The following is a 27,394-nucleotide window of genomic DNA, read 5'->3' on the forward strand; positions in this document are numbered from 1 at the left end:
GTTTCATTATTGGTGTACCACTAGATGGCAAGTTACATATGTGCCCTTCAATTTAGAATATCAGAGCTGGCTGCAAAGAAAAAGACACTCTCCGCCATCTAAATCAGTCTGTTCTGAGGTGAAATGAAGAATTAAGATGCAAAATTTTCTGACTGTGGATTTTAAAATGTACACCATACACTGGGCTTCAGAAAGTCACACGTCAGTGATATCAAATACTTAATTCTACGTGGTATGCAATGAAGCCTATTTTAAGAGGCCATTCTGAATCAACCACTTTAGTTGGAATTTCTTTTTCCTTTAGTTTGGCCCAGAGTCTTCTAGTATCTTCCAATGCCTCAATTTTTCTGCGGTTGTGATTTGTGCACTAGAAGTAGCATCAATGTTTTTAGGCCAAAGACTAGTGCTTTGCAAGCTGTTCTTTCAACTCTAGAAAGGAAGATTTCTCAAGCTCTTATTCACTTAAAACCTCTCCTCTGCACACATGGAAAACATGTGATGGGTCACAAGGTCATAGTCTCCTCTGCTTTCCTCCCCTTGGCTCTTGTTTTAAATCCTGTCCCCTCTTTCTCCTTCCTCTACCATGAAACTTACCAAGGTAGCAGCGAACCCTCATTGCCTCTGATTCATCCAGACCTTGTCCTTCCTCCACTGGCTGTAATTTGGTCTCCATTACCCTCTATTCTGTACTGATGGTTCTCAACATGTGGCCCAACATCAGTAACATCAGCATAGGTGTCACTTAGAATCTTGACAGAAGTGCAAATTATTGAGCCCTACCACAGACCTACTGAATCAGAAACCCTGGGGATGGGCCAGTGATCCATGTTTTTAAAAGCCCTCCAAATGATCCTGATGCACATTTGAGAACCATCACTCCATGGAGACTGCTGTTACAGAGACTATCGAAATTTCTAAATATCCAGAATTGATTCTCATCTCTGATTGATCATCAGAAGCTAAAGCACAGCCCTCCTTGTAGAATCTCATTCTTGGTGCCTTTGACACTACCTTCTCTTCATCCTCCTTCTACTTCTCTAATTGTTCTTTTTAATTCTCCTCAGGTCTCCCCCCATCCCATTAATGCAGATTTTCAAAATAATTGCCACAATCACCCTTTTTATCTCATCCTGGGAAATTCCATACACTCCCCTGGCTAAGGTCATGGCTTCTATGCTGTTGACCTTAGCCAGGAATTTCCCAGGATGAGATTAAAATGGTGATTGTGGCAATTATTAATCCCACTCTCATACTAGATTCTCCAGCATTACCACTCTCTTCAGCTGCTTTGCCATCAGTTTCAAAGGCCTTTAGGACAGCAATACCTTAAAAATCTACTGTGAGTTATAATACAGAATTAATTTTTTAAAAATCAACTTCCTCACCACACCTGTAGCTCCTCTCGATTTCTAGTCTTTTACCTCTGACAATATTTTCCCTAGCTCCTAGGTGTCAGGACTTCATTCTCAACTCTGAATTTCCAAAGAGCTGCTAAGTGCTAAGCCCTTTTGCCTATAATTTCACAATCTTTCTCACATGCTTTGCCTTTTTGCTCTGAAGATTATTTTTTATCTATCCAGAGGGCAGAACTCCAATCAAAGAGTGAAAGCTAAAGAGACAGAGATTATAGCTTATTTTAAGAAAGAACTTTGTAAAAGTCACAGCTGCCCACAGATAGGCTAGGGAGTTTACTGTCTCCAGAGATGTTCAAACATAGACTGGCTGACAAGAAGTAGAAGTTTAACACTGATGACTGGTTGGACTTGATGGCATTTAATATTCCATAAAACTTTGAGATTCTATAGTTCCTTTCATCACTGTTTTCTTTTAAGCCCTCATTATCTATCCCACCCCCATTGCTTAAGCAAATGTTTTCATCAGAGGCTGTGTCTGATACTTTAGGCAGACCTGTTTTTTCTATGCTTCTTTTCTTTGTGATTTCCTTTCTCCCTACTCCAATCCTCACACACGCATGTGGAGATTCATTTGTTCATTCATTCCATCTGTGTGCTTGGTAATGGAAATACAGAATACTATGTGCTTGGTGCTGGAAATACACAATTGAATGAGCCATCCTTTCCTTCAAATACTACCCAAGTAGGGAGCTACACACCTACATCAGAGATTATAGCACAGGGTGATGGGGCCATAGGATCCCAGTGGAAAAGCATAAAAGAGGTCATTTGATCAGGGCAAAAGGTAAAAATGTGAACTGAGTTTTGAGGACTGAGTAGCATCACCTTGGTGAAAAAGAAAGGAAAGGATCTTCCAGAAGGACCACTATATGCAAAAGCACATAAACCCACATGAGCACAATATGTGTTTGGAAACAATGAGTAAGTAGTTTAATATAGATGGAGCAAAGAGTGGTGGGAGGGAAGAGATGCGTGAGGACAGTTTATGAAGGGCTGTAATAAAGCTAAGGCTTTTAACCTTATTGTGATCACTCTATGGTAGCCACCAAGTGAAAATAATCAGATTTGCTACTTAAAAGATGAATAGAAGACAGTTTGGAAGGGGTCAGATAAGAGGCAGGAAGATAAGCTGATGTTTAGGCAAGAGGTGATGGGAGCTCAGCTAAGTTAATGGCAGCGGGAATGAAGGGTAATATATGGACTTTTAGAAATATTCATCTACACCTGCAGAATTTGAGAAACTGACTAGATGAGCAAGCAAAACATCCAAAATGACCCTTAGGTTTTTTGTTTTTTTTTTTTAATTCCACTTTTAGAGATAGGGGTGTCACTATGTTGCCCAGGCTAGGCTTGAACACCTCGGCTTAAGTGATCTTCCTGCCTCAGACTCCCAAGTATCTGGGACTACAGGTGTATGCCACCACACCTGGACCCTTAGGTTTTAAATTAGGTGACTGTGTGGGAAGTAGAGCCAATGCCTGTATAGAGAATATAAATGGAGAAAATGACTACTTGGCAGATAAAATCAGAACAGAGTTAGTGGACTAGTTGCTAGAGGACAGAAGAAAGGAGAGACTTAGAGATGGATAACAAATTCAGAAGCATGAAGAAAAGAATATAAGGATACCCTTATGTATTTGCAGACATGTTAGCAGATATATGTCTTTGCATAAGGGTATCCTTCTATATATTACATGTAACAATTACTAACAGATACTATTTGTGCATATCAGCTACATACCAGGCACTAAACCTCACATAAACAATATAGGATAGAAATTAATATCATTTTATAAACATGAAAAACTCAGGCTCAGAGAAGTGAAGTAACTTGCCCAAAGTCATCGAGTACCAACATAGGTTTTATGATCCCAGTGTGCTCTGTCTTACACATACTGACTTTGCTGAATTGGCAAATCCAGACAAGAATAAGATTTCTCCTCAGCCTACATTATTCTTAGAATCTAGAATATATTTCACTAACAGATTGAAACAATATCATGTACAAACTTGATATTTCCACTTAGCCATCAAAGTTGGGAGAAACATCTATTCACCTTGCTGTGTTTCCTTCAGGTTTTCTTTGATTTTGGTTTTTGTTTTTGCCTCCCATAGTCAGTCAAATCCTAAATTTAATGGGAAGATGGAGCTTGGTCTATCATACAGACCAATGGTTTCCAAAACATGGTCCCATGACCAGCAGCATTAGCTGCAGCTGGGAATCCATCAAAAGTGGAAATTCTCCATCCCCACTGCAGAACTACTGGATAAGAAACTCTGGGGTTGAAGCCCAGAAATCTGTGCCTTAACAAGGCCTCCAGGTGATTCTGATGCTGGCTGCAGTTTGAGAACTATTAATATAAGCTAAACTGTTGTGTCAGGATTTCACAGATGATTATAATGTGACAAGGAAGCAATCTAAATCACGTTGAATCCAAATGCCATGTCAACTGCTTAATGAAAGAACTGCCAATAAGCTTGCTTACAGGCAACTTTTGAGGAACAACATTTTCATTTCTTTGGAGGTCAGTTCTTACACTGTACTTTATTGAGTGCACATGCGTTTGAGTAAACCCACCAAAATGTATCAACTACTCTTTTATCTATCACTCTACATAGCATTTAAACAGAGGGACCTAAATACTAAATTTCATAGAGTTGAACTAACTAAGATTTTCATAGGAATTTACTAGTTTCCCAGTTTAACCATCAGTTCAGCTCAAGGTGAATGAAAACATAAGATCAACTAAGATTTTGAAATTAGATTCTCCAATGATCACAACAGAATCAAATTACAGGACACCATCATTGATGCATTCCCCTTCTCCCTAGCTCCTCAAAATACAACAAGGAAAAACAAGCTGGGATATTTTCTTTGGCAGAAAAGAGGGTAGAATTGGCACCTGAGTGAGGTTATACATCTGCATGTGTTATTAACAAAATATTACTAACATAGGAGGACCCCATTCATGAAATCAAGTAGCCAGCAGCTTTTTTAGAGGATGACTATCTGCACTTCAAGCTTTCAAATTACACATGGTGGAGGGAGGAATTTTTGTAGAAAAAATAACATTGACCAGGCATGGTGGCTCACCCTGTAATCTCAGCACTCTGGGAGGCCGAGGTGGGCAGATCACCTGACGTCAGGAGTTTGAGACCAGCCTGCCCAACATGGTGAAACCCTGTCTCTACTAAAAATAGAAAAATTAGCTGGGTGTGGCAGTAGGCATCTGTGATCCCAGCTACTCAGGAGGCTGAGGCAGAAGAATTGCTTGAACCCAGGAGGCAGAAGTTGCAGTTAGCCGAGATTGCACCACTGTACTCAAGCCTGGGTGACACAGCAAGACTCTGTCCAAAAAAAAAAAGAAAGAAAGAAAGAAAGAAAGAAAGAGAAAAAAATAACACCTAGGCCAAAGATGTTGGAATTTTTGATAATTTATCTAATAGAATAAGCTAAAAAGAGGAGGGTAAGGGATAAAAGACTACACATTGGGTACAGAATATACTGCTTAGGTGACGGGTGCACCAAAATCTCAGAAATCACCACTAAGGAACTTATCCATGTAACCAAAATCCACCTGTTTCCCAAAAACTATTGAAATAATAATAATAATAATAATAAAGAGTGGGCTAAAAAGCAATAGCCCAGCACACTTGCAGATGAACGGCATCCTCCCAAGTGGGGAGAAGTCATAGGGAAGACTCGGTTTTCATCTTTGTTTTTTTTTTTTTCCCCCAGCTAATCAGAAGCAAGCTGCTTTTAGAATGTGCATGACAGCCAGCTTTCCCATGTGACACAGGCTCACCTTCCCCAGCTTATAGCTCCTTGTCATTTTTGGAGCACACGGGCCAACAGAAAGACAAACACCATCGGGACAGAGCGTGCTACTAACCTGCTCATGAACTTGTACCGGCGGGGCAGGTAATAGATTTTTCTCCTGGAAGAACAGCAAAAATGAAGCCAGTCGAGAAGAAAACCCATCGTCAGTTACAGTTTGAACTAGCAAGGAAGGAAAGGAGATTGAAGATAGAAGCCTGTAAGAGGTGAAGAAGAAAAAACTAAAAAGAGATTAACAGTGAGAAATGCAGTGGGAACACAGGGCATGCGTTTTTGAGGCATGAAGTCTTATGAAACAGTTTTCATTGATATTTCTTCCTCTACCCATTACCATAATTTTTTTTTAATGGTTGCTCCTCGCCTACAAAGCATGTGCTGTGTGATAATTTGGAGTGATTGGTATTTTGCACAGCTTCAGCTGAGGTCAGCTTTCTTTTCCAGGGAAATGCAAAGATGGATCAGAGAGCAACATACATAATTTAATGGGCATGCTATTATATTAACTAATACTTATATAGCACTTTACGCAGGACACTTCTCTCATGATATAGAAGGGGTAATATAAATATACATATATAGATATATTTCATAATCGATATGGGAAGGACACTCACTTGTCAGCATCAACACCCAGCTGTATATAACCACACCAGGGCACACTGGCTAACCACTGGCCCTGGTTACAGATGAATTAAATAGGTAAAATCAAGGAGTTCTTGAAATTTAAAAAATTAGACTTTTTTCTGTCAGATTGCTATATATCTACCTTTAAAAATGTTAAAAATGAAAATTCTTGGTGTAGTTTGAATGGAGAATACGTGTATTAGATTCTTTATTAAAATGCAATCTCCCTTTCCATATTTCAGGCTTCAACCGAAACTAAATAAAGTAATAATAAAATGCATGCTTTTTATTTATATCCTCAACTGTTACTGAACTCTCTGACTTCTGTAAATGGTAAGTTTATATACCACAACATTTTTTGCATATTTGTGAAAGCTTTAAAACATATTGATAGGTAAAACTATAGAGATAATAAGAAGATCAGTGGTTGCCAGAGGTACAGGTCAGGGGGAAAAGGAATGTAGGTGAAGCACAGGAGACTTTTCGGGCAGTGCAGCTATTCTGTATGATGCTGCAATGGCGAATACATGATACGCCTTTGTCAAAACCCATAGGACTGCACACACACAGAGTCAACTCTAGAGTAAACTGTGGACTTTAGTTAATAATATATCAATATTGGTCCACCAATTTTAACAAATATATCACACCAATGCAAGATATTAATAATAAGGAGACTGTAAGCTGGGGGAGAAGGGGTATATTGGAACACTCTATTATCTTCTCAATTTTCTATAAACCTAAAAACTTCTCTATAAAGTCTATTAGTTAAAAAAAAATCCATGGACATATAGGTATCTAAGAAGCAGATTTTACTATAATTTCTCATAAGAAACATATTGCAGTATCTTCTTTTAAACATTATAGCGATAAAAACCCATGGAGACTAAATTTGGGATTCAGAAGTTACAGTCTACAGAAAATTGTGAATATAAGTAAGATTTTTTGGGTATTTAAATTCAGCCAAAGTGATGTTTGTACATTTTTTTAAAAATGATGTAGTGGGAGAATTCCTCCTTTGGAAATGTATATATCTCCCTAGACTAATTTGTCTGAAGCTGTGGACAAAATAATAGCAAAAATTTTAAATTTATCAGGTTGCAACATGTGAAGTCATGCTTAATAGGTAAAGTGATAACAATATTAATGAGGTCAATTAGTGTCACACCTTCACAATATTTTCTTCTAAAATGGTCCTGCAGGAATTCCTATAGCCAAAAAGATTATTGTTCACATTCATTTTCATTTCGTTGCTTAGTTCACAGTCACTCAACACTGCATTAAAAAGGTATTAGTGCTGCTTGGAGGCAGCACATTTCTGCTGTGTAGCAGGCATGCAGAAGTGCTATCCATGAGGCCCTTCAGATATAAAATCCTTGCAGGTAGTAAGAGCATTTGCTTTGCATTAACATTGCTCAAGTTTCTATAATCTCGCTGGGTTGTTACAAAAGTATGTTCTGGAAAAAGGTTTTATGAGATTTATTTATACTAGGGGGGTATAAATTTCTATCTGGACATATTTTGTAGGGTTTTCTTTCTTTCTCTTTTGGTTCTTAGGTGCAATAAGATATTAATTCACACAAGATATTTATTATATCATTGATAAATACTTGGCTTTAATTATAATAGTATAAAAATCTTCAATGGACTCTAAATTGATATTCCTTATCTCTCCCTAGTGGATATACATATGTATTCCTTTTTTAAATCCTTGAGCTCTCAGATTTTCTTTTTAACAGCTAAATACAAAAATAAATCATAAAATCAGAACTATATTTATTCTGTTTTGAGAATTTAGTCTCCAGGAAAACAGAAGCTAGAAATCCCAGCCTCTATTTCGACTTGGTATTAGGACATACAGGCCAATAAACAAAGAAGCTAAGCTGCACCAGGGAGATATATTACAGGCCTATGAATGGAAATGCCCTTCTCTAAATGTGTCCCTAACCCTACTGTCTGTCTCTATAAATGTTCTTTGTCTCCACAACTTTCCACAGTTCATTAAGAGATAGATGGTAGAGCTGGTACCAATTCGCCTAATTTCTGTCACCTAATGTGGTCTTACTGGCAAATTGCAAACAAAAGCACATCATTCTTTGAGTCCCTTCAGAATTGTCCTCGGGACTACATCCATCCACCTCTTCAGCAGATTCCATTATAAAATCCCCACATATCCTGGCATTTATAAGTTCAGGTTTAATACTTTATTTCTATATAGCAAATGCAGATCACTTTTCCATAATCCATGGGGAAAATAAAAATATTCCTTGTGAAATGAAGGTAAATTAATCCTTTTAAATAACTAAGGAATACAAATAAAGTGTTTTCTATTCTCCTTAGAACAAATATCAATATTTGTGTTTCCATAGTATTTATAACTTTTTAAAATTAAAAAAATAGGTTTTCTTTTTTTTAGAACAAAGAAGATCACATTGTCATGAAATTTCTTGCACTTGTATCTACAGAAGTACATTTTAATGTTTTTCTGGAAGGGACTGGTCAGTAAGGAACATGAAAATATGCCCCTGTGCAACTGCTGCCTCTGGTCTGGCTGTTCAAAGCAGCCGTACACTGGACTTCTAAAAATGGCACTTTGGAAATTAAAATGCCACTTGGAAAATACTTCTTTATTACAGGCCCTGGAAATATCTACCTGCTAAGAATGGAATTAGCCAGAATTTTTCACAAAAAGCTGTGAAATCATTATTGGCCATGAAGACTTATTTGCATATCCTAAACATTTGAAAGATTCTTCCTCTAATGGCCTTCCGATCTGCATTTCAGTTTTATTTGTTTTGAGAAAGAACACTAGATTTATAGTGAAGCAGCAGAGAGAGTGGAATAAAATACATTTCCACCTACCTGAAAGGCATTCTTACATTCATTTGTTCTGCATATCTTCCAAGGACTTCCCATGGGGCATGCAACTTCACAAAGATAATGTCACTATTTATTAGAGAGGACTGAAACAGAAAAAAGAAACTAAATTGAAAAGTATATTCAAGGCTCCCACAGTTTAAATCGAGTTGGAACTTAGAACGCATGGACCTGGACAGAGTTTATGATTTGGGGCATTCCTCAGCAATAGGTCAGGCCCTTACAAGTGCACGTATTTATTCAACAAACATCCCACTGTGTATGACATTCATGTCAGCTGGAGACACAGCTGTAAACAAGAGAGGTACAAATCACATTTACATTCTATAAAAATGTTAAAGAAGATAGGCAAAAACAAGTTTAAAAGGAAAGATAGGCTGGGAGTGGTGGCTCATGCCTGTAATCCCAGCACTTTGGGAGTCCAAGGCAGGCAGATCATCTAAGCTCAGGAGTTCAAGACCAGCCCGGACAACATGGTGAAACCTCATCTCTACTAAAATACAAAAATTAGCAAGGCATGGTGGCGGGCGCCTGTAATCCCAGCTACTGGGGAGCCTAAGGCAGGAGAATCATTTGAACCCGGGAGGCGGAGGTTGCAGTGAGCTGAGATGGTGCCATTGCACCTAGCCTGTGCAACAAGAGCAAGATTCCATCTCAAAAAATGAATAAATAAATATAAATAAAAGGAAGGATAAACTCATAATGATGAGTGTTCTGAAGATAAAGTAATGAGAGAAACAGTTATGGGGGGGGTGGCTACATACTCCTTTGGGCAAGAGGTCGAGGAAAGCCTTCTCTGCGGAGGTGACATGTGAGCTAAGACCTAAGGAGAAGAAGCAACAGCTGGCGAAAGAGCACGGGATGAGCGCTCTGGGTGCAAAGGCCCTGAGCTGGGAAGCTGCCTGGTATGTTGAGGGAGAGAAAGAAGAGCAGAGGGGCTGAGGTGTTTAAGCAGGGAAGAGTGCTATCAGAAGAGGCTGAGAAAGTGAGCAGAAATCAGAGCGTGCAGTGGACTCTATTCTAGGAACACTGGGAAACCACTTTGAATTAGGTTTTCAAAGATCACTGGGGCTGTTTCATGGAGAAAAAATTATAAGGGAGAAGAAGGAATGTTCTTGGTCATCCAGGCAAAAGCAAAAGTTGGTGGTGGTGACGAAGGAAGCCAAAAGATGTGAGATTGCAATCTGGGTGGGTGACTGGCAAAGCTTTTTCAAAGAGCTGTGTTCTTTGGCCCAAGACCTTTCCCTCCTTCGGGGCTTTTTATCAACCCAGAACTTAGGGAAGCAAAACTAGGACTTCACACCCTGATAACCATCCAACAGATTTTGGTCTATGCCTCTGGCCAAAGGGACATGAAAAACCAATTAGGAGATGTCACTTTGGAAGTCACTTTCCACAAGAAGAGGTCAGTTGTAGAAGGAAAGTGAGAAAATATGAGCCAAGCTAGTTTAAATTAGTAAAGTGGTCAATTACTTACCCATATCTTTCTCATATAGGGTTGTTCCGGACTGCATGGCATTTAAGTTTTTATAGTTTAGGAATGTTGACAGATATGTTAAAACTTTGTGCTTTGTGGCTAAACTTTCCTTACACTAATATTGGAAATATTATAAACTTACACTAGTATAAACTTTCCTTATACTAGTATACTATTGAGAAAGGGAAAAACCAACAATCCTTTGTTGGTTTTTATTTTTGTGGTGGTTGTTGTTTTTACATAACTGACAAAAATAGAAGCTCAACTTTATCCTCTAGCTGGAGTAAACTTGCACTCTGGAGAATTGTTTTCAAATTGCAGATGGATGTAAAGTTGTAATTCATTTATCATACTTTCATTCAGAGTCTTTTTGACCTGAATTATTAATATTAAAGGGTTATAAATATAATACATTTATGAACTCATCAAGATATTATGAAAATCAAACTGGTGTCAACTGCAATGTTCTCAGAGGCTGGTGTGATGCTGAATTTCTCAGGGGTAGGAAGGCTAGGGCCCATCAGTAGTGGGAGGCGCTCTCTAATATTGCTCCAAAAAATCTAACTTTCTGGCAGTTCAGGCTGAAATGGGGTTTTATCTTCCAGCATGGGACAAGGAGTGCCCTGAGTATAATCCTCCTGAGGACAAGGAATACTTGTTATTCATAGTTGAATCCTTTGGGCCTAGCACAGTGCTTGGCACAGAGGGACCACATACCCAATATTTACCTAATATATGAACATGATTAGTGAAATGGAGACAATTTGACCTGGCCCAGGTGAAGTGACTGTCAATGAAGTGGCTCTTAGAGTGAACACTGCAGGTTACTGCCAATGAGGTGCCTGTACAGGGAGTGGACAAACGAGTAACAACTGAAAATGTGATGGCCAATGTTTTGTCTCTTTGTAAAAACTGTTTTCCTCTGTTCAGTAACCTATTATGGTCAGTCCTGCTGGCACAGCTGCTTAAAGTAGTCAGGGGTATGTGAATGAGCTCACAGGCTGTGATGCCTGTACAGAACATACAGAAACATCACACATACACACCGTCAGTCCCACCCCGTTTGTGCCTGTGGATGTCATGATGCCTTAGGGATCTGAGATGGTCTCACAGCTTTTCAGCTGAGCATTTGTTGGGCTTTAGAAAATGAAACTTACTTTTCAACACATAGCACAGTTTTCCAAGTTATAAAGCAGAAGAAAGACTATCTTTCCTAAAAATAAGTATTTTTCTTTGTATGAAGATACAATACACTTCAGATCTGGGAAGGCTTTGTGGCTTCCTAAGTTGGAAATTTATATCATGATAATGGAATTTCTTTAAATTCACTTAGCTTTCCTATAAGATCTTCCTAAGAGAGAAAGAGTAAAATTGTGCAACACAAGACACTATATGGAAATGTGATGGATTCACTGAATTAAACAAACATTGATTTAGAGCAGAATATTGAGCTTAGAGTATACTGTCTCCATAGATTTACTGTGATTGCTAGGTTTTACAGAAAATAAACAATCTAGTGAGAAAATAATCATTTGGAGATCTCTCATGAATGTGTGGAAACATTAAAAACACATTAAAATACTCCACTTAGGGAACAATTCAAATACCACATTTCTATATGTAGAACAGCTAAGTTCATTATCTGAACACATGCTGAATCAACTAAAATTCTGATGTGGGATCTCAACTATTTTCTGCATTAAAGGATAGCTGTTTCGATTTATTCAGCCTGATAAAAAATACTTATTATTTCAATAATAACAAAAACAATCTTACTTTATTTTTTATTTTTCATGCATTGCAATTGTTAATGCACATTCACATGTTACCCCATCTTATTCCCATATGATCTTGTGAAAGCGGTTTTCCTTCAGTTTCTTAGAGGAGGAGAAAGAGAGGTGACAAGTGACTCACCCACGGCCAAACTGAATGTTTATCCCAGACAGAGCTGATTGCATACCCTCACCTTTTAACTTCCTTTTGAATCATATCTGATAACTTCTGAAGTTTAAATAAATCCATGGCTTTGCAAATGCATTTAAGATGCATAGACTCTGAATTATTGCTTTATCAGTTTATACAAATTAGTCTTAAAAGAATTTTATATTTTAGAAAATAAAGCAACAAAAACAAAGAGGCTTTCCTTCATGTAAAGCAAAATTAAGTTACTAATGAACTGAGATTTTATTTTAAGCTATCAAAAGTTGTTTTGATTATCTTAAGAAAAATATTACCTGAATTCTCTTGAATGACAATGAATATGAGTTCTCTCTCTCTCTTGCGCTCTCTCTCTCTCTCTCGCTCTCTCTGTGTGTGTGTGTGTGTATGTCCTTTTTACATACTTAAGGGAAAAAACAGTATATGGGGCTTATTATTGATATTCAGTTTTTCAAGGAAGAATTGAGAAGGCATTACCTAGTGCTTGTTACTGAATGACTTCTGAACTTCAGCCCTGAGAAATAAATGTGAAACAGATGATTGCTAATTACATGGCCCATACATCACTCTTTTCTCTACTGCTGAGTGACTACACTGCTGTTTCTAGATAGGTCTTTCCTTATTATTAAGTATTCTTTGCCACATAAATCCAAGTGTGCAAGCACCAAAGTGAAAAGAAATGAAAATGATTTTTATGAAACATAGAGTTGTTTCACTATAAAAATTTCTGGGACTAAAACCTTGAGGAGAGAAAAATTACCACTTAGAGAGTTTGGAAAAATATTCTTAGAAAATCACCTGGAGTAAAAAGAGATAAGATTCACATACAAAAACATCCTTTTTTTTTTCTTTTATTCAGCAAGAACACACTGAAAACCTTTTATTTACTAAATTTTGGTCCCTGCCTTGTTATGTAACATTCACGATCCTTGCCTTGGCATGTAACAGTTTAGTAAGGAATGGTTAGATAAGGCAACAGTAAGGCAGGAGAAATGGCATGCCACTATCTAATCCAAGCAGTCCATCTCTTAAAGGAGTGTGTATGCATATATATATATATATATATATGTTTGTATGTATATACACATATATATGTATATATACACACATGTCCACATCGCATGATTCCTGATGCCATTTATTGAGAAGAGGAAATAGAGGTAGACCAGGTTTGGTCATAGGGATACACAGGTAGATCATAAACTCAGTTTTGGAAAAGTGAAGTTTGACATGTCCATGAGAAGATGTCTTGTGGGTAGTTAGACAAATGAGTCTGGAGCTCAGAGTAGAAGTCTGAGCCAGAGATACAAAGGAAGTATGTCCAGGATAAACATGATATTTAAAGGGCTGCTAAAGGTCACTAATGCAAGTATAGGTACAATGCCATGTGGGCATCTGTGCCACAGAGGCTAAGTCATTCAGACTGTGAGGTCAGACTTTGCATATTCATATCTATTTTTCTACCTTTTACCAGCCCTGTGATCTTGAACAAGCTATTTAACTTCTCTGTACCTCAGTTTGTTCAAGTATAAAATAGGAAGTGATAGCAATACATTCTTATTGAATTGTATTGAATGGCATAATGCCACTAAAGTGCTCATAGTACATCTAAAAACACCTTTGTTATTATCTCGAAGAGGGATCACACCATATTGGTGATGTGGCGAAAAGAACACAGCATTCCTACTCACTCAAATTTTAACCTGAGAAGGCAATAAATAAGAAACCAGTATTTTGGAAGGATTTATCAGTCTTTGATTACAAGCCTCCAACCACCAGAAATCCTGAGATCCAATCCCTCAATTCCTGTCTTTGTCCCTCAGTATCTTCAGGGTTTCCTTCAGGTTCCTCTATGACATTCATTCAACAACACGCAAAAGTGTTCATTAAGTGACTACTCTGTGTCAGGGACTCTTTTAGGTGCTGGATATACCACAGTAGATAGAATTTACAATCTAGAGCAGGAGACAGACATCAAACAACAAATAATCATGATTTAAAATTATGAAAAGTATTTTAAAAAGGAAAAGAATACAGTTCTGTGGGAAAGAAGAAATGGAGGCACCTGCTTAAGATTTGCTGGTTGATCTGTGATTATGTGACATTTAACCCAAAATCTGAAAGAGGAGATGGTGTTAGGCATGGGAGGAGCCAAGTGAGAAGCATTCCAAGCAGAGGGAACAGCAAGAACAAAGGCCCAGAGGTTGTTCCAGGAACTGAAAGGCTGGGGTGATTGGACACTGTAACGTGTGAGGCGGAGAGAGTTACCTAAGATGGGGTTAGAAAAGAGGGCTGGGAATAGACCATGCCAGGCCAGGTACAATGTGGTAAGAAGTCTGGATTTATTTTCCAAGGCCATTAGGAAGCCACTAATTAATTACAGGCAGGGATCACTTATTTCCAAAAGTGTGTGCTGCATGTTTTGTGGAGAATGGTCCAGAGGAAGCATAGGAGTGGGAACTTCAATAAGAAAGTTATTCTAGCAGCCAGGTGAAACATGATGGCTAGAACCAGAAGAAAGGACAGCTAGACGCACTTGAGATCTAGTGGCGGTCGATTTGAAAGAACTTGGGACTGAACAAATAAGGAGAGTGAAAAAAAATCCAGTGCCTAGAATGACGCACAGGTTATTTTGCCTGGGGAACTGGACAGATGGTAGGACTATTACCTGCAGAGAGGGGCTGGAACCTTTCAGTCTGTCCCAAAGTTGTGCAGGTGACAATGCACCCATAAATCATGGTGGTCTTTGCAGATGACCATGAATCCCACTGTGTGAACTGCAACTTAGCATTCACTCACACATCCATTCATCTATTCTGCAAATCTTTATTGACAGCCTATGATGTGCCAGGGGCCTGTCCTAGGTGCTGGGAATGCAGCTGTGAAGAAAACAGACCAAATCCCTGCTCTTGAGGAAGTCAAGTTCTACTAGGGAGACAGACCCTCAATAAGTAGATATGTAATACTTCCGATAGTGTGCCTTGAAGAAGAATAAAGAGAGTAAGAAAATAGAAAGTAATGGTGGGAAGGAGATGCTATTTTAGATAGTGGTGTGGACAAGTCTTTTGATAAGGTGACATTTGAGCAGAGACCTGAGGAAAGTGCTGAGGAAGGCTGTTCTATTATACAGGGAGAGAGCATTCCAGACAGTGACAAGAGTAAAAGGCAAAGGCCCTGAGGCATAAATATGCTTGACGTTTCAATTTACTGAGCGTGAAGGATCAAATCAGGGTAGTCACTTGCATCTGCTCTGTTTCCCCTTAGGTAACAACCTGGGCATCACTTTCTCATAAATATACTGTTATGAAGACAAAGCAAAACTCTAAAATTCTGGGGCTAGGAGGAGATATTACTTTCTAATTGGAAACTCGGATAAGCCTCTTGGATTAAAAAAAAAAATCACAGTGAATGCAAATGAATAGTAATGGTAGAGATGGGAGAAGCTACACAGTTCTACTACATGTTAGGTAGTGTTTCAGAGTTTTTGCATATATTAAATCATTCACTCTTCACAGCAACCCTATGAAACAGGTATTACTATTATTCTAATTTATTGCAATTGGGAGCTAAAGCACAAAGAGGTCCGGTACCTTGGCTAAGTTAATGCCAGTAAGGAATGGAGCCTGGTTCTCACCAATGCAGTCTGGCTTCAGAACTGCTGTTTCACAAGAAGAAAGCTGAGAGGCTCACACAAATACGTTTGCTCATGAAATCAATTCCATTGTCATTTTATTTTTTGAAGAAATGCTTAATTATATATTAAAGTCCAAAGTACAATGCATACATTCGCTCTAACATCCTGAAATTAATGTAAGGCCAGTAGTAAGAGCAAATACCAAGCCTGGTTCTGCCATCTCTGGGAACATTACTCAATTCATAAGCCTGAGTTTCTTTATTTGTAAAATGAGGAAAATAATACCTGCCTTGCTGCGCCATTCTGAAGCTGTCATAGTTGTATAGTACTGGTTCAATAAGTAAGAATGTCCTTCTTCCACCCACGGGTACTAAATGCTTGGTGGACATTTTGGTAACCCTCCAATAGCTGATGCTAGAATTCCTTGATGTGTCTTGAATATAGTCTGTGAAACTGATGGAGAAATGTACATTCCTAGAGGGTTAAAGGGCTCAAATTGCCAGGCAATTTCAACTCCTCTCAGTGGGGCTATCATCTAACCAGCTGTGTAGCACTGGGCAAATGACTTGTACTTTTATGAGCTCCAGTTTTCTCTAAAAAATGAGGACATGTGTCTCTAGAAAGATTTTTTTTTGCATCTGTTTTTCTTTTCCCTTAGGGACACATTGGAATTTGTGAATGTAGTTTACAAATGCTCTTCAGCTGATTCGGAGGCAATTTCCTCTCTGCAACACACACAGCCACACCCATCCCCCCCCAACACACACACACAGAGGAGAGAGAGAGAGAGAGAGAGAGAGAGAGAGAGAGAGAGAGAGAGAGAGCCCTGGTGGAGAGAAGCCTCTTGGGGTACTATATATTCCTAAATAATTACAATATTCATTCCCCGAAGGTGACATTAGTAACAGCAACAGGAAGCAGGCGTGTGAAATTGCCACTCCCTCCCCCCCTTAGTAAATCTTTAAATGGAGGTCCCTAAGGACTTAATCCAGGATCTAGTCCCATTCTACCTGTCTTCCCTGGATGATCTCATCCCTCCTAATGGCTTTAGATGTCACCTATTGGCTGATGTCTCCAAGATTCATATTTTTGGCCCACACCTCTCTTCTGAGCTCCAGATCAGTGTAGCCAATGGTCTATGTAGTACCTGGTACCTCGGGTCTCACTGGCACATCAGACACATCAATGTCTACGATGGATTCACCTTGGTGGTGAAAACACTCTTCTTCTCAGTGTCCCCACACCAGGAAATGGCACAAACATCCTCTCAATGGCTCAAGTCCAGGAGCCATCTTTAACTTCTTTTTTCCTTATGTCATTTCCAACAAATCACCAAGTCTTATTGATCCTACCTTTTAAATTTCTCTCTAATCTGTCCACTTCTCTCCATCTCTACTGCCACCACCCTCCTTTAAGCAATCATCATCTGTCTTCTTGACTCCTGCAACAGCTTCATAGCTGGGCTCCTTCCATTCCAGTCTGGATTGGCCTGAATGCATTAGATGAGTCCTTAAAAAATAATCTAGAGGTGAGAGAGATTCTCCTGCTGGCTTTGAAGAAATAAGACACTAAGTTGTGTGTGGGTGCCTGTAATCCCAGCTACTCAGGAAGCTGAGGCATGAGAATTGTTTGAACCTGGGAGGTGGAGTTTGCAGTGAGCTGAGATCACGCTACTGCATTCCAGCCTGGGCAACAGAGCAGACTGTGTCTGAAGAAATAAAAATAAAAATAATTTTTAAAAAATGGTTGGGATAATTCAATAGCAGGCTTACTATCACAGTCAATATACTCCCCAATGACATTTTTGGACTATTTGAACCCATTGGCCATAGTTTGGATATGGCTTGTTCGTCCCCACCAAAGCTCATGTTGAAATTTGATCCCCAGTATGGTGGTGTTGAGAGGTGGGGCTTTGAGGGAGGTGTGTGGGTCACGAGGGTTCACAAGGGTGCTGCCTCTGTGGGTAGCTTGGTGCTTGGTCTCACTCTGGCGAGACTGCATCTGCTCTTGTGGGAATGGATTAGTCTCACAAAAGTGGGTTGTCTGAGGCTAGGACACCTCCCAGGTTTTGCCTCTTCGCCTGTGTCTACTTCCGCTTTGACCTTCTGCCATGATATGATGAAGCACAAAAGCCCTCGCTAGAAGCTGAGCGAGTGTTGGTGCTGTGCTTCTCGTACTTTTCAGCCTGCAGAACTATGAACTAAATGATCATCTTTTCTTCATAAATTACCCGTCTCAGGTATTCTGTTGTGGTAACACAAAATAAACTAAGACATCATTCAAAGAAAGTTTTAGTTCCCAGTATTTAAGAGTTTATTTAGAACTCTCTTTCCCTAAAAAGAGTTAATTTTAAAAAGGCATTAAGGTACAGCTTTGCTACATATAAATGGGAAAAGAGAAAAAAAGGAAACGGCAAACTAAAGTTCAGTGCTTTCTTAACTGATGGCTTAACTGTGTTTTGTCTACTAAGTGAAACGTGACAAAGAGAATCAAGACTAACAGTTTTTCACTCAACTGGAGTTTCTACAGATACTTGTAGTTGCAGAAGCTCCCCTTGAGCAATCAGAAGCGACAGTGAATGCCTCCAACAGGTTATCCTTTTATAACTATATGGTGTTATCCATGGGCCACTGATAAAGGACTAGATTTCAGAAAGTAGTCATTGGAGTCTGAGAAACTGAATCAAGGCAGCCTCAAAGGAATGCCAAAGTGATTTACTGCTGTACAATCCAAAATAATATTTTGGCCGAACCAAGGAACCTACAGACTGAGGAGGAAGAGAATCCCCAAGAGGTGACATAATGCATTTCTGAAACTCTAATGGGCACGAGGTCTCACCACATGTACTTTTCTTTCCTGCCTGCTGGTCTGCTAAGGTCAAGGAAAATCATGTATAGCATAGTTTCATTTTTCTGCCTGCTCTACTCCTGGTCTTCTAGAAAACTCTTTTTAATGTCAACATGTGTAGAAAAAAGAGAGAATGAAGAATGGAGCTGCAAAGCAAAGTACTCTAGTGAGCAGTAACACAACCTTCTTGGAAGACCATTATGATCTTGGCTAAGTTTGCAGGTAATGGCTGGTACAGTTGGTTAAGTAAAATCCTTGGCCTGAAAGAAATTGGCATTGAGATGATTCTTATTTAAATATAATGACAGTGTGATGGATTTGGTTGTAAAGAGGCCAGATGATATTTGGTTGCAACATTTTGGAAAACAATGACTAAAACTGCATATATTGCTAGTTCTGTCATTAAGGTCTAGAAGAACAATTGTATCTGATGTCAATTATGTTCATGGGAAATTGCTAAGTGAGCATATACTATGTGAAAGTCAAGATGGCAGATGAGACAGGCACTGTGTTAGGGACTAGGGAGAAATCCATGCAGTCCTCATGGGATTCATATTCTGTCTGGGAAGCAGAGGTGCACAGAGGAGCCCTGAGGCCTCAATCCAAAGTCTATCATGCCATTGTTTAGGTTGTTTCCCATCTGAAATGCTATGCCCTTCTACTTTCCAGCTTGGTGAATATCTAGTCATCCTTTAAGTCCCAGGTCACCTCTCTTAAACTTCCTGAGACCTCTGTGCAGAGTATGAAATTCCCCAGGGCTTCCATAGAACTTTTCAAACTGTATTCTATCTGTTTCATATCTGCCTTCATTGCTAGTTTGTGAGCTCCTCAAATACACTGAGCAGATTGCGTCAGGTTGTATTTTCCAAAGATGGCCCCAACACTATTGCTCATCCCACACATCTTCTAGGACCTTATGACTCTCTAACAAGAGATGGAATCTATGTCCCTTCCCCTTCATTCTGCCTTTCCCAGTGGAGTAGAGCAGAACGAATGCTTCTAGTCTAAAAGTTCACTTTTGCCTTGTTCTCCCAGAACCCAGCCACAATGTCATGAGGAAGCTCAAGCATCCTGTGAAGAGGCCCACAGCCCACAACTATGGCTGAGCTCTCAGCTGACAGCCAGCACCAACATTCCAGCCATGTGAGTCAGCCACCTTAGAAGGCGGGTCCTCCAGATACTGGTAGTGCTGCTCCAACTGATGTCTCATGGAGCAGAGGGAAGCTGTTCCTACCAAGTCCTGCTCAATTGCAGATTTGAGAGTAAAGTGAATGACTATTATTTTAACATACAAGTTTTGGAGTTGTTTTGTTATGCCATAATAGATAACTAGAACATTTATTTTTTATTATCCAGTGCCTAGCACAGTGACTGGAACATAATAGATGCTGAATACCTTTGTGCATGAGGATTGACACTCTATTACTGCAGGGGCTGGACGCGACAAAGGGAACCTTCATTAATTCCTCTGTGGGCAGTTATGGTGGAAGGAATTTTTAGCTTGTCTTTCCTTTTTTCTTTTCCCTCCTCCTGCATCACAAACACAAGGACATCTCCTTAGGCAGGCTTGTGGCTGCTGCTGACTATCCAATTAAATATTAGGTTGCAATGAATTCTGCTATGCTTTGAACAAAAACAGTTACCTAATGTTAGCATCAGAACAAAGATGTGGGTTTCTGGGAGGAACTGATTGTGGGCAATTTACTCAGCTATGTCCATATTAAACAACAGAAATAGCTGCTCCACCATCATCTCAAAGACAGGTATTAGAATTCAGACCTTACAACTTTTAAACCATCTGGATATTACAGAGATGGGGCTGGCATAGCCTCCAATGAAGGGGCACCTGTTAGGAGGGCTGGTGGCTGCACTAAACTGTTTGTTGTCACCTTGGTACCGCCTTCTGACGCTTCTTCTGCATTGCTGAGAAGCTGGGACTAGAACCAGGTTCTGGTTTCCCAGAATCCCCTTCTCCATGAGGTTGTAGGTTAAAGTCTACAATGATGGGTGCTCAGATGGACAGTGGGAAAGGAGAGGCTGCTTCTCAAGCAGGTAGTTAGGGGCAGATTTGAGGTCTGAAGCAGCTCCAGGTAAGTTTTGAGAATCATGTGCTGCAGTCAGGCATTATTGAGATCCCAGTGGCTTCCACGTAGGCACCTGAGACCTGCTGCTGCGACGCTTCAGGCTAAAGTGACGGGAGGTGGATTCCCTGACCTTCACGCCCAGCCTTTTCAGCAGTGTTGTAAGATTCTGTATGGAACACTTCATTCTTGGGGGACACAGAGTGGCTTTCCTGCACAACCCCAAATGAAAGAGGGGCTAAGCAGTTAAAAGTACTAGGGAAGAATTTTAAAGAAGAAACTTTGAGTTTCTGGGCAGGCAAAAGTGAAGAGGTAGAACCCAGAATGAAAGTTCAACTGATTAATGGCAACGGGCAAGTTAGGGAGGTGTTTGCAACCAGGTCGGGCCTCTCCAAAATCCCAACACTGCTCATGTGCTTGACTTTTTTCTCTGCTCTGTGCCCTGTAAGAGTTCCTTTAGATGCAAACACCAGAGTCTACCTCTATCCCACAGCTAATTCCAGCCATTCCCTCTTTTACCACATCCCCCCATTCAGTTACTCCTCTTATTCTCCCTACACCCATGCCAGCCCGCATAGGGGGAAGTACAAGGCGAAGAAATCCCACCAGTGGGAACACTCTGCACTGCTTTAGAGAGTTGGGTTTAGAAATGCAAATTCCAATTTCTCTTTGTGCTTAGTTCACCCATTATCATAGAGATTTTTCTTGAACTCCTGAAATGAAATAGTGACTCCTTCCCAGTATTCTTGTTTATTTATCCACAATACTCATTACACTTGATATATTTATTTAATGCCTCTCTTCCCTCAATAGTAGTAGACATTCGTTCGACATTTGATGAATGAAAAAATGAATAACTTCATCTGGAAATGGAGTCATCAGATACTACAGACTGCTCTTAAAATATGCGTAAGACACAATAGGAAGTGAGCTAAACCATGGTCCTTGCCTCAAAAGGCAGTGCTGCATCATCACTTTTGCAACTAAGGTATGTCAGGTTCAATTAATAATACTCAGATTACACTTCATCTTTTTCAAAGTTTTTCACTTGCAAGGGTTACAAGCAGGAGACTGTAAACGGATTTACAGTTCTCCAGGCTGCTTCAAAGCTTTTAAATCTCTCCACGCCATTAATGAATAATTAGTGTCATATTCATGATATATACACTTTGCATAATTTTCAGCAATTTAACATAGCATGTAGCAAAAACAGCAGGAGCAAAAATATCACAAAGAAAGGACTTCAGTTCCTTTCATAAATACACAATGCCCGCATTCGGCATATAATGATGACAATGCAAAATGTGCTTTATATCAGAGAAGTTAGATTTAGACTGCTGAGAAAATCTTTTAGATTAAGTAAGTTTCTTTTGGTGGGATAACAATAGTTCATAATATGACTTTAGTTTTTCAGCTGTGCCTTGTATAATGGGTGATTTTTCCCTTAAAATTGGTCTGTTTTGACTGAAGTAATATGCATGAGTCATATGAAATACGTGTTAATTTGGAATAATCCTTTGAGTAAGTCAAGATAACTTTGTACTGGTCATCTTGACCTGGCAACAGAAATATTTTGATTAAACTTTCTTTACCTAAATAAGCAAATGCAGTTGAAGCGATAACAAAACCCTTAGATATTTAAACTGGTTTCAGAAATTAGAGTAAGACTAAGGGAGGGAGAGAAAGGAGACAGCATCTTTTCTGAAACCATCACCAATTTGATAAAACCGCCCTAACAAGATGAACCAGTAAGAATACAGCCCTGATTCTATAGACTGATATGGAGCAGTGGTAGGCAGACTGAGTCCTGGTGATGAGGTGAGGTGGGACTTATCATTGTATCTCTTGCCATCTATCAGGTCCCTTCAGCTTTCCCTAGACACACAAGAACTCTCAGTCCAAGAGGTGACAGGGTTGAATGCTTGAGCTTCAGGAACAGGATGACCAGTGGTTGAAGTCACTCCCTTCTTTATCAAAACCATCAATATCAACATCAGCCATGTATTAAAACCCTAAATATGTCCAGACTCTTTCCTAAGCACGCTGTAATTTATTAACTCATTTTATCCTCATAATAACCCTTGAGATTGGAATTATCTGCCATTTAACAAACAAAGAAACTAAGGCACAGAGAGATTAAAAAGTTTTACCCAATTATTCATTTAGTAAGTGGTGAAGTAGTAAGTGGATCTAAATCCCAGCTGTCTGGCTTGAGAGGCCAGTCTTCACATGCCCTGTTCTTCCCCTCAAATACATAGGTCTCTTCTCTCATTCAAGAGTCTGATGTTAAGAGTGCTTAAATCAGTTGGTCCAACATGGATAAAAGAATGGAAGAGCCGCCTTTAATTCCTCTAACTATCCCCTTAACACTACAACAAACCATATAATGTTGGATCAAGGGTCAAACTCAGGGATTCTCAGCTAGGGCTGATTCCTCCCTCCCACCACACCAGGACATGTGACAATGCTTGGAGGCACATTTGGTCTTCATAACTTGAAGGAGGTGCTACTGGCATCTAGTGGGGAGAGGCTAGATATGCTGCCAAATAGCCTGTAAAAAAAAACACAGAATAGTCCACTACAACAGAATTATCCAGCCCTAATTGTCAACAGTATCAATGTTGAAAAACCCTGGAGATGAATTGGCTGTTGTTACCCAAAATCAGCTATTCACAATCTGGTACAGCAAACTCAGGATTCCACAAGCTAAGCACTGAAATAAGTCTTTGGAATGTAAAAACCAGCAAGACAAAGTCTCTCTCTCAAAAAAGAAGAGACGTGTGTCTATCTATTCTCATTGTTCGGCTCCCATTTATAAGTAAAAACATTCAATATTTGTTTTTCTGTTCCTGCATTAGTTTGCTAAGGATAATTGCCTCCAGCTCCATCCACATCCCTACAAAGAACATGATCTTGTTCTTTTTTATAGCTGCATAGTATTCTATGATGTATAAGTCCTATATTTTCTTTATCCAATTTACCATTGATGAGCATCTAGGTGGATTACATGTCTTTGCTAACATGAATAGTGCTCCAATGAACATACATGTGCATGTGTCTATATGGTAGAATGATTTACATTCCTTTGGGTATATATGCAGTAATGGGATTGCTGGGTTGAATGGTAGTTCTATTTTTAGTTCTTTGAAGAATCTCCACACTGCTTTCCACAATAGTTAAATTAATTTACACTCCCACCAACAGTGTCTAAACATTCCCTTTTCTCCACAACTTCACCAACATCTGTTATTTTTTGATATTTTAGTATTAATCATAGCCATCATGACTGGTGTGAAATGGTATCTCATTGTGGTTTTAGTTTTCATTTCTCTAATGATTGGCAATATTGAGCTTTTAATATGCTTCTTGGCCACATGTATGTCTTCCTTCAAAGTAAGGAATCTAGCAACACGGAATCTTTACCTTTCAGACACAGCATCCTAAAATTAGAAGAACAACTTGACAAATTAAAACAGAACAAATGCCAACGTGTACTTGTTCTCTATTCACTTGGTCCAAGGAACCCCATGAATTTCATGATTGCTGGCATCTCAAAAAGGGCTGTCTGAATACCACAGATTTGGCAGCATCTCTGCTACTAACTCGGTATCAGTGGTAATGTATGCTGACAGTGCCCAGAATGACCCTCAGCCAAACAGGCAGTGCCTACCTCCCACCACCTCCACGGACCTCAGCCAATGACTGACTGACATGGGGGCCTATGTCTGAAAGGCGGACCAGCTCTGTGCTGCACCTGCTGATTACCAAGCTCCCCTGTATCAGGCTGAAGTTAGTCTCCAGCTGAGGCCACACTCTTGGCTTAGCTGTTCTCTTCTGATCCTCTCACTCCTCTTTCCCCTGAGACTGCCCCACCCATCAACAACTTGAGGAAGAATTCTCACCTGAAGTTCTAAATGTGCTTAGAAAATCCAACCTAAGACACAAGTTAACAGAAAAGCCACTGCATTTGTGGACTGACATTGGTAGCTCCTGAAAGACACTCAAGGAATCTCCAGGGCTCTGAAGTTCAGAAGAAAATCTGCTTTCTTCATTCTTTGGTTATGACTATCCTAAATTCTCCTTTCTCTTCACCTCAACTTGAGATCCTCGGTAACACATGTGTGTGACATATAAGAAGATAGTGAGGAGTAAAGTGGAGATTATTAGGTGGAGAAAAGTTTGAGTTTCTTTCTTTCTTTTTTTTTTTCAGACCAGAAAGCACTAGAGGATAGAAATCTGGGCAGTGCACATAGTCCTGACACTCGTTTATTTGAGACACTCATTATCATGGTTTCAACTTTGAAGGAAAGGAGGACACTCTTGTTCTTCTTGTATCCTTGGAGTTCTGGATGCTGAGAGCATCTACAGTAACAAGCTGGATGTGGCTGAAGTATATAAATGGGGATTAAATTAGGGTAATTTGGGCAGGAGGCCTACAAGGGCAGAGAGCCATCTGCATGAGACTAGTTCTTTAAATGGGGAAATCTTTTTGAAGCTTTCCCTTGAATGGGGGTAAAGAAACCCTGGGATGACCAATCAAATACAGGTTTTTTGTTTTGTTTTGTTTGTTTTTGTCTTTTAGCTCTGAATTGATCTACAACTTCATACCCAGATAAATCCAAAACCAAATCCTCTCCAAGCCAATAAACGTCTGAACCCTGATCATGCTAAACTTGTTACCAAATGTATTCTGAGTTCTTCCAAGAGCATTAAATTATAAATCTCATTAATGCATACATGGTAACAATATATGACCCACCAATGTTGCTATTACTAATGGTTACATTACAAAGGTTTGTAAACTGTATGAAAAATTTTCTTAAAGTTTACCTTGAAAACGATTCTAAAGAAAAGTGTTAACACAATGTATTTAGCTATGATAACTGTAACAATGATAATAATGTATTTTACTAAATGCTTACCATGTAAAAGGCACAGAGATAAGTACTTGATATAAATGATCTCATTTAATTAAAATAACCCATGAGATAAATCCCATTATTAGCCTCATTTTGCAAATAAGTTAACTTTTCCAAGTGCACACAGCTTGTAATGGTAGAACCAAATGAGCACTCAGAATGTCTGACCCTGGACTTTTAATCACTGTATTAATTATCTATTGCTGCATAATAAATTACTATAGACTTGAAGGCTTATAACTACACTTATTAATTATCTCACAGGTCCTAGAGGGCGGAAGTCAGCCACACTGAGCTGGGTTCTCTGCTTTAGGGTCTCACCCAGGCTATGATAATAGGTCTTGCCTGGGGTTATAGTCCCATCAGTGGCTCAACTGAAGAAAGACCTATTCCAGGATTCCCAGTTATTGGCAGAATTCATCTCCTTGTGATTGTAGGACTAAGATCTCTGCTTGTTGCTGGATGTCAGCTGGGAGTGACTCCCAGCTCCTAGAGGCCACCCCACCTTTCTCTGCCATGTGGCCCTCTTCATAGACTGTCTCACAACAGGGCAGCTTACTTCTTCAATGCCAGCAGGGAGAGTGTCTCTATTGCCAGTCTGTTGAGATGCTATCTTATATATTATAAGATAATCACAGGAATGACATCCCATTACATTTGTCATATATTGTGTGATGGCAAAGGTCGTATTCTATTGATTAAATATAAGCTACAGGTCCCATCTGAACTCAGGGGGAAGGAATTATTCAAAGCTGTAAAAAGGAAGCAGGCATCACAGACCTTAGAGTCTGTCCACCATTCGGACTAGCCAAGTAACATAGAATGCCATCCTTCTTGGGCCACCTTCACAATTTTGTCAAATTTGTAATATCATCTAAAATATCTTAGTTTCATATATTTCTTTAAATAACACACTTTTTAAAATAATCATTTTACATAAAGCTTTTATATCAGTCATAAATGGAAAACAAATATCACTTGCCATAAATAGATGGTAACTGGACAAACATACTGGAAATAAAATAATAATATGAAATTTAAAAGTAAAGATTAAGAAAAACAAGGATTTGAACTACTATGTATTTTTACATATATAGGCCCACTTAATCTTCATCACTTATCGTAAATGATACATCTTCTTGATTAAAAATGGAAACAGAGATCCATAAAAATCTGATAAATTACTCATGACCACTCAGCTTGCAAGTGGTTATACCAAAATTCAAGTCTGTGTCTACTAGAGGCCAAAGTGCTTAAAAACCACAGTCTGGGAAGCACCCAACTTCATTATTCACCCCAATTTTCCTTGTTCCTTCACCTTTTCCTTTTCATAACACTACTTGTCTTCTCAGCATATCTCCTAACTTCATTAACCCTGAGATTCCCCCTTAGATACCAGAAATCAACACAATATAAGGGCAAAGAGTAAGTATGCTTAGGTTTTAATACTGGCTTTGTCTCTTACTACTTATGTTGTCTGGGGTGAGTTGCCAGTTGTCTCATCTGTAAAATGGGAACGATAATAGTAAGTGATTAATAAATAGGAGTGTAAAAATATTGATAATGCAATTTATATCCTACTACAGAAAAGTATCCAAGACACTGAATATTGACTGTGCACACACATACACACTCCCGTGTGTGTGTGTGTGTCTTATTACAGGTGGATTTTTCACTCCTTCTGAGAGATGAGTGAAAACAGAAACAAACTATTTCCATAAATTGTATTGTTTTGTGCATTTCA

General features: G+C 39.2%; 1 protein-coding gene across 6 annotated transcripts in view; it reads right to left on the minus strand.

The window, feature by feature from the left end:
- Positions 1 to 27,394, minus strand: part of ANO4 (anoctamin 4) — a 212,383-nt gene that overhangs the window by 138,202 nt on the left and 46,787 nt on the right. For 5 of the 6 annotated variants that reach the window (XM_064379929.1, XM_064379928.1, XM_064379931.1 and 2 more), the window contains 2 exons: positions 8,740 to 8,840; positions 5,309 to 5,353 (listed from right to left, as the gene is read on the minus strand). In XM_064379929.1, coding sequence (XP_064235999.1) covers positions 5,309 to 5,353; positions 8,740 to 8,840 — 146 coding nt within the window. Of the gene's footprint in view, positions 1 to 5,308; positions 5,416 to 8,739; positions 8,841 to 27,394 lie in introns of those variants that run through there. The other variant, XM_021675565.2, reaches the window with a different exon arrangement.

This window comes from Aotus nancymaae, unplaced genomic scaffold (genome assembly GCF_030222135.1).
Source record: "Aotus nancymaae isolate 86718 unplaced genomic scaffold, 86718_ANA_hifiasm-v0.15.2.pri h1tg000021l, whole genome shotgun sequence".
Classification (NCBI taxonomy): domain Eukaryota; kingdom Metazoa; phylum Chordata; class Mammalia; order Primates; family Aotidae; genus Aotus; species Aotus nancymaae.